Raw genomic sequence first — 8,013 nt, 5'->3', positions numbered from 1 at the left:
CAAGTGTCTCCAAAGGTACATGTTGGGTTGGCGTATTTTGAGATTAGGATTTGTCACTCCGATTGTCGGAGAGGTATCTCTGGTCCCACTCGGTAATGCACATCACTATAAGCCTTGCAAGCATTGCAACTAATGAGTTAGTTGCGGGATGATGTATTATGGAACGAGTAAAAAGACTTGCCGGTAACGAGATTGAACTAGGTATTGAGATACCAACGATCGAATCTCGGGCAAGTAACATACCGATGACAAAGGGAACAACGTATGTTGTTATGCGGTCTGACTGATAAATATCTTCGTAGAATATGTAGGAGCCAATATGAGCATCCAGGTTCCGCTATTGGTTATTGACCGGAGACGTGTCTCGGTCATGTCTACATAGTTCTCGAACCCGTAGGGTCCGCACGCTTAACGCTACGATGACAGTTATATTATGAGTTTATATGTTTTGATGTACCGAAGGAGTTCGGAGTCCCGGATGAGATCGGGGACATGACGAGGAGTCTCAAAATGGTCGATACGTAAAGATCGATATATTGGACGACTATATTCGGACATCGGAAATGTTCCGAGTGATTCGGGTATTTTCGGGGGTACCGGGGAGTTACGGGAATACGAGGAAGAAGTAATGGGCCTCATGGGCCAAGTGGTGGAAGAGAGGAGGCAGGGCGCGCGACCCCCTAGCCCAAACCGAATTGGACTAGGGGGCCAGCCCCCCTTTCCTCCTTTTCCTCCTTCTCCTTCCTTCTCCTTCTCCTCCTTCCTTTCCTCCTCCTAGTAGAGGGCCGACCGGCCTCCCCCCTTGCTCCTTTATATACAGGGGCAGGGGGGCACCTCTAGACACACAAGTTGATCAAGTTGATCGTCCCTTAGCCGTGTGCGGTGCCCCCCTCCATCATAGTCCATCTCGATAATATTGTAGCGGTGCTTAGGCGAAGCCCTGCGTCGGTAGAACATCAACATCGTCACCATGCCGTCGTGCTGACGAAACTCTCCCTCAACACTCGGCTTGATCGGAGTTCGAGGGACGTCATCGGGCTAAACGTGTGCTGAACTCGGAGGTGTCATGCGTTCGGTACTTGATCGGTCGGATCGTGAAGACGTACGACTATATCAACCGCGTTGTGCTAACGCTTCCGTTTTCGGTCTACGAGGATACGTGGACAACACTCCCCCCTCTCGTTGCTATGCATCACCATGATTTTGCGTGTGCATAGGAAATTTTTGAAATTACTATGTTCCCAACAGAGCGGACGGTCATTAATATTTCCATCCAATGATCAGCGAGGTGGCGGATTTTTTTTTTCAATTTTCGCCGGTAGACGCGTAGCGTCACCCCGTCTATCTTGTCTGTGGTAATAGTCATCACTAACCAGTCAAGTGGCCCGTCTAGGAATGAACTTTCATCACTGACCCGAGGCACAGAGGGGCCACTCGTCCATCAGTGATGATATAATTTGAGCATCGATTTTGATATTTTCTTTTAGCCCAGACCTTCAGGATGTCATTACATTAGGGAGAATATCTGGTACTTCCATCCTTGATGTACTCCCGGTGCTCCATGTTTAAAAACATATCTTAAATGTTTCCAAAAATTTCGGAATAAAATGTGAATGTTCGCAAGGAATGTGGCTACAACTCCTAGAAATTTCAGGTCCAAACTCGAAATGTACATTGAGAAACAAAAATGTGAAATCCAGATGTGAATAGTGCCAGTGTTGATTCTGTCTTTTTCTTTACACTATTCATGCAAGATTTCACATTTTTGTTTCTTAATGTGCACTTCGAGTTTGGATCTGAATTTTTTAGGGGTTGTAGTTACATTCCTTGCGATCATTCATATTTTTTTCTGATTTTTTTAAAACATTTATGAGTGGTTTCTTTAAACTTGGAGCACCAGGAGTATCCCAAGGATGGGAGTACCTGATATTTTCCCCACACTATTGGAAAAAGCCCAACAGATGAACTGTAATTAATGGCAGCTAGGGCAGACTACACGTCATTGCTACTTTTCTAAAATAGCAGTGGCGGCTAACATGTAGGACCCGCCACAGCTAATGACAATCCAGTGACAGGCGCGAGCTAGCATCTGTGACAGGTAGGCTCTTCCAAATAAGCCCATGGATGGAAAGTGTAGTGGTGGGCAGTAAGCTAGCGCCCGCCGCTGCTTTCTCATAAAATAGTGGCGGGCACTGTCCGGCGCTTACCGCAACTACATATTGGCAAACCGTGCCAAATAAATCCAAATTTTGGAAAAGTTTCCCTTCCACGCTCGTCCAATCGTCCATGATCTGTTTTCATTTTCACCATTTCATTTCTCTCGGCTAGTTCCTCTCCTTTCCCCTTCCATGCCTTCGTGCGCCTCGACCGTCGACCGCGACCGCCGCCGGATCTGCTCGCTGTCTCATAGAGCGTCCAGCTCGACCACCACCGCGCAGTTCTCCGCCTCTACCGCGGCCGCCGTCCTCCTCCTCGACCATCACTGTTGTCCTCCACCTCGACTGCCGCCGCCTTCCCGCTGTACTTTCCTCCGCCGTCACGTTCGTGGCCGAAAATGCTGCCAACGGTATACTATCTCCGTGACTAAATTACGCTCTAGGGTTTGGGATTTTAATCTTGATAATTTCTAGATTAAATTATGCTCTAGGGTTTCAGCTTCAGCAACTTCAGGCCCGCCCAGTTAATGGACTCCAATAACACTTTCTCATATCGGGAGGTGTCAGAATATTTGGAACATTGCTAAATATGACAAGTGGCAATGATGTTTGAATTTTCTTACATATGAGAAGTGCATGGACTTCATGTTATTTACCGGGATTTAAAAGAGTGACAAAGTTTTGGCAGAATGTTGATTTATTTCCGTTACGCAATTTTTTTGTCACTTAATATGTTATCTTTTTAAGCAAAGTTCATGCCGAATCTCCTTTTTGTCACTCAATATGCATGGCATTATAATATCTCACATTGTTCAATATTACTTTCACAAGCTTAGCTATGACAATATTGTTTAATTTTCTTAGATATGTGTGGAGTTGAGTGGAATATTCTTACATATGACAAGTGCATGGGCATAGCATGTTATTCACATGGATTTGAAAAATAGTGACAAAGTTTTGGCGAAACATCGATTCATTTCTGTTTCGCCAAATTTCTATCACTCAATATGTTAACTTTTCAGGCAAAGTTCATGCTGAATTTCATTTTCTATAACAATATTGTTTAATTTTCTTACATATGACAAGTGCATGGGCTTAGCATGTTATTCATAGGGATTTGAAAATGAGTGTGAATGTTTTAATGAAATGTTGATTAACTTTTGTTTCATCAAATTTCTCATACTCAATATGTTCAATATTCAGCAAACATCATGCCAAATTTTCTCGAACCCTTCTTAGTCAGTTCCCCTTCTCAATATTACTTTCATAAGCTAGTATTCATGTCAACCATTTACAAGTGCTAAGTGCTTCATAATGATTATTAGGGATCATGAGGCGTAAGATCTCCCATATCTGCAAATGTTATTCACGGGGATTTAAAAAATCAGTAGTAACGGTCTTTAACTTCAATTAGTATTCAATTCTAACCATTTGTATAATTATTTTACTGACATTATTGTTAATTATTAACTATTGCATAGTGTATCCCATGAAACATAAGGGTTGACTTCAACATTTTTTGTGGTAACGTTATGTACTTTGAGGATGATGAGGACCGCACATTCGTACCGGATGTGCGTAAACAAAAGGATAGAACCATCATATATGGCGATGGATGGAAGCAGTACATTGCAAAGAATAGTTTCATCGGAGGAGAGTGCATAGACTTTTCCATGGAAGGAGCGGTCAACAGGTTAAGGACACTCCATTTCTCCAACAACCATGATGAGATTGATGAAGACGATGACCAGGATCATGAAGATAGCCAGGATGACCAGGATGATGGAAGCAACCAAAATGATGTGGACATCCATGAAGATGAGGATCAGCCAGAATGACGAGAATGAGCAAGATGATGAGGATGGTCCATTCCTTTCTGCAATTTTCTATCAAAGAGTGAAGAAGCTTACTCAGGATGAGACCATGAATGTCAGCGCGATGTTACCATCCAGTGCGGCCTTCTTGCGGAAGTCCTTTATGCACCATTTAACTAAAACCAACGTCGTAAAAAAAGTCATGGTGAGATGTTTTGTATTCTTTCATCTTTTTTTGTTCATAACCAAGTATGGTGAGATGTCTAACATTGCGTGCTCTCTATTTGCTCTTAATGATGGAGAGTTCAGAAGTTACCTATAAAGATGTTTCCGGAGTGGACATCCCCGCCGTCGGCACCGCTGGAGTACGCCATGGATCAACAGGGCATGCCACCAATGTTCAGTACAAGACGGAATCAGATGGGCGTGTGTTCTTCTATGAGTCCGGTTGGCAGGAGTTCATGACAGGAAAGAGAGAACTAAGGGTCGACACACTTGTGATAATCACCATAAGGAAGAGCAACCGCAATGACTTGCAGATGATGGTGGTCGTTGACCATGTTTAGAAATAAGGTCTAAGTCATGAATATATTAGCCCATGAACTGTTAGTATGCAAGATGGATGTGATATATTGATGTTTGTTTCTTAAGTCAAAACAAATTTGAAGTGTTACTTAATTAGTTTATCGTTTCTTTCCAAAATAAATTAAGTCAGATTTAGTTATATTGAGAATCATATCACTACGTGATTTAACTTTTTGGAAGTAATATTTTGTCAATACGGAATGTCAATAATTGATGTACTCTTTCGAGCCTAGCCATCCAGCGGCGGGTGCTAAGAAACACCACCGCTGCTAACATGGCATCTGTGTTGGGCAAAAAGACCAACATGTGGTGTGCAATAAATAATACCCACCACTGGTACTTCCAGGGGCGGGTTCATATTAGTTGTGATGGGAGGTCAGTGATGGACGGCCCTAAAAGCCCGGCCCGCTATTGCTAGGCTTTTTACGACCGCCACTGCTAGGCATTCCAAATTTTGCATCCATGTCAAACACCAAAAAGGTTTTTCTAACGGTGCCGGCATGTAGTGGTGAAACATCCAGCGTTGGAGTTGTACTTGAGATTCGTGTATGAGAAACAAAATAAAGCGCAAGTAATTATCTTGGGGAGAGAGATCGAACCATCTCTGCATGCAACAATCCGTCCTTGCATGCGATCACACTCTCTTTTCTTACTGACAAACGTCTAGTACCTGAAATTATCAGTTTGTATTCCTACGTATTGCTTTAAAAATTTGTTTACAGAATTTATTACCCAGGTCCATGTGTGATCAGAAACTCCATGTCCAAGAAATCTTGAACTCATCGCCATACTTAACTTACGTACGTAGGTTCCCCGATAATCCGTACGATGCCTTGAACGGTACGTAATGCTGCATGGTTTCTGGTGCACATATATGTATGTATGCGTTCAAGTTGGCCTTCTCTCGTTCATCCAACGCGCCGGCCCTCGGTTTGCATGCTGATATTCAGATCATGGGTTAAGTAGAGCTAGCTAGGGTGTGCGGTACTCCACTGCGTACTCAAGCTGCCGGCCATCTCTTCAAAACCTAGCAGGATACAAGCGTTTAATCTGACCAATTGTGTTGAAAATACGACTACTATAGTAGTACTAATAGTATACTAGGAGTACTATAGCTAAGCTATCTTGCGATGCACTCCAACAAGGCTCCAAGCACCATGCATGTTTCCCCAACGAACCTCTCGTATATCAAGTATGCACAACTTGGCCCATAAAATAAACAACAAATTTGATCCAACGATTACACCACGAACCATCTTATTCATGCATGCAGTGTCATGCAGCTCAGCAAGTACTACCTAGTACCTCACACTGTCACACAAGTACTATAAATCTGCTACCTCTCGCTTCTTGTCTTGGCAACGAATATATCCTAGCTACTCGATCTTGTCCCAGCCAATAGGTAGCTGCTTCTGTCTGCCTAGTGAACTTTTCTAGCTAGCTACCAGGGAAAAGACCACCTCACCGGTCACCACCATGGCTGGGCTAGTGCTAGCCAAGTGCCTTCTTCTGTTCTCACTCTCCGCCGCGCTCCTCTCTCTGCTCGGCACCGGCGCCTCCGCCATTGGCCTGCCCCAGCCTCATGCGCCAGTGAACTTCACCATCGGCGTGCAGGGCATGGTCTGGTGCAAGACCTGCAGGTACATCGGCTACAATGCCAACATGGACGCCTCCCCACTCAAAGGTCAGCCCTAACAACCCCAACCTCTGAATTCTTTAACTACTTCCGCATCCCATGTGCACGCTCCTTCATTCTGGCATCGATGAAACATATACGTTGTGTGTGTTTGTGCATGTAGGCGTGGAGGTGTACCTGCAGTGCCGGCACGGCCCGGGGCGGCTGAAGAAGGTGCAAGGGGCATCGGGGCAGGGCGGCTACTTTGTCATCCAGTCGGCGCAGATGGCGTCCTTCACCAACGACGAGTGCAAGGTGTACGCGGAGAGCTCGTCGTCGACCGCGTGCGGCCTCGTCGACGAACCCGCTGCCGGCGAGGGGCTGCCGCTCAAGTTCGACTCCTTCGTCAAGCACGGCGATGGCCTGCAGGCGCTCTACTCCGTCGGCAACTTCTTCTTCCGCCCCAGCAACCCCAACAAGTGCTACTGACGCATCCATCCGTCATGTACGTACTTGTGGGACTTGAATAAATGGGTCAGGAACTCAGGATGATGAATTAGCTGTTGGAGTAGCTGGGGATATGCATCCGGTGCTGTAATGTTGATTTAAGTTTCTTCTATTGTTGCAGTAGTTTTGTAAGCTTCTTTTAATTAGCAACCGCATGATCGAAATAACTCGAATATGATTAGGGCAGTGTATGTCCTGTCATGTGATGACTAACCGATGTGCTACAAGGCTCTATGTATAACTAACACTCCTACTTCGTAAGTTCGTTCAAGTCGGATTTATCGTTTCTCCAAGATTGTTTTACAAAAAAGGCATGAAGCCCGACTTCAAATTAATGAAGTCATCAACCAGCTAGGATACAAAGGAACTGATTACAAATGCCAAAATTTAACCAAAAACTGAAATGTCACAGGCAGATTACGCTTGAGACCAGGAGTTACAAGTAGCAGCTACAAACGACATCGCCTACACTAAGAAACCACAGTCAAGCCATCGGAGGGCCCACCGCAGCTAGAGCAGCAGAGTAGAGGCCAACCATAGATGCCAACGAACACGGACGGGAGAGGCTGAACCGCATGGAGAGAAACCTGGCACTGTTGTCGACCCAAAGGGACTAATGTTGGAGAGGAGAACACAGTCTCCCCTACGTCCATGCCGTGCCACTACACGAGGACGTTGTACACAGGCCAACAACCCATGAGGGTACCTGACAAGAGCCACTAAAGGATTGCGGACCAGCCAACTCGCCTCCCACGTCACTGGCGGCCTAGAGAGCAACGCACCACTGCCGCCACCATTCACCAAACACCACAGCCGCAGTCTCTGCCCATCCCTAGGACGACGCCTCCAAGGAGGAACAAGCCGCTGGAACGCTGCCGTTGTCCGGCCCAAAATGCCAAGGCTTTCACCTGGGAGTGTGAGGGAGGAAGCGGGGTGGCGAGATTGGAAGCTCGATGCGCCCACAGGAGTGGACTGGCGTAGGGGCGACGACGCCGTCGAGGTCGACGCGTAGTAGACCAGGGGTTTCCCCCGTTCCAGAGCTCCCGCCACCCCACGCCCAACAGCCAGATCTGGTCGGGCGGGCCTTAGCAAGGGGAGGAGGCCAGGATCCAGATCCGGCGGAGCCACCGGAGCATCCCTCATCCATGGAGGACATCCGCCACCCTACTGCCGCCCACACGGCCAGAAGGGACGGCAAGCTCCTGTGACGCCATCCACCGACGAGATCCACGCCACCATCCCCACCTTCACTGGAGGCCATACACCAGGGCCGGTGGGGTCCTCGTGCGGTGGCAGGGGAGGGAGGGCTCGAGGTGCTAGGGTTCGGTCGCCCACG

General features: G+C 46.6%; 1 protein-coding gene across 1 annotated transcript; it reads left to right on the top strand.

Moving 5' to 3' along the window:
* Positions 1-5,925: 5,925 nt before the first annotated feature.
* Positions 5,926-6,922, top strand: LOC119326169 (non-classical arabinogalactan protein 31-like). Its single transcript, XM_037599903.1, has 2 exons — positions 5,926-6,239; positions 6,355-6,922. Exons 1-2 carry the CDS (start codon positions 6,032-6,034, stop codon positions 6,657-6,659), a joined length of 513 nt encoding a protein of 170 aa, XP_037455800.1. The 5' UTR covers positions 5,926-6,031; the 3' UTR covers positions 6,660-6,922.
* The last annotated feature ends 1,091 nt before the right edge of the window (positions 6,923-8,013 follow it).

The sequence above is a fragment of the Triticum dicoccoides genome, chromosome 1A, assembly GCF_002162155.2.
Source record: "Triticum dicoccoides isolate Atlit2015 ecotype Zavitan chromosome 1A, WEW_v2.0, whole genome shotgun sequence".
Classification (NCBI taxonomy): domain Eukaryota; kingdom Viridiplantae; phylum Streptophyta; class Magnoliopsida; order Poales; family Poaceae; genus Triticum; species Triticum dicoccoides.
This window is presented reverse-complemented; position numbering and strand designations above follow the sequence as displayed.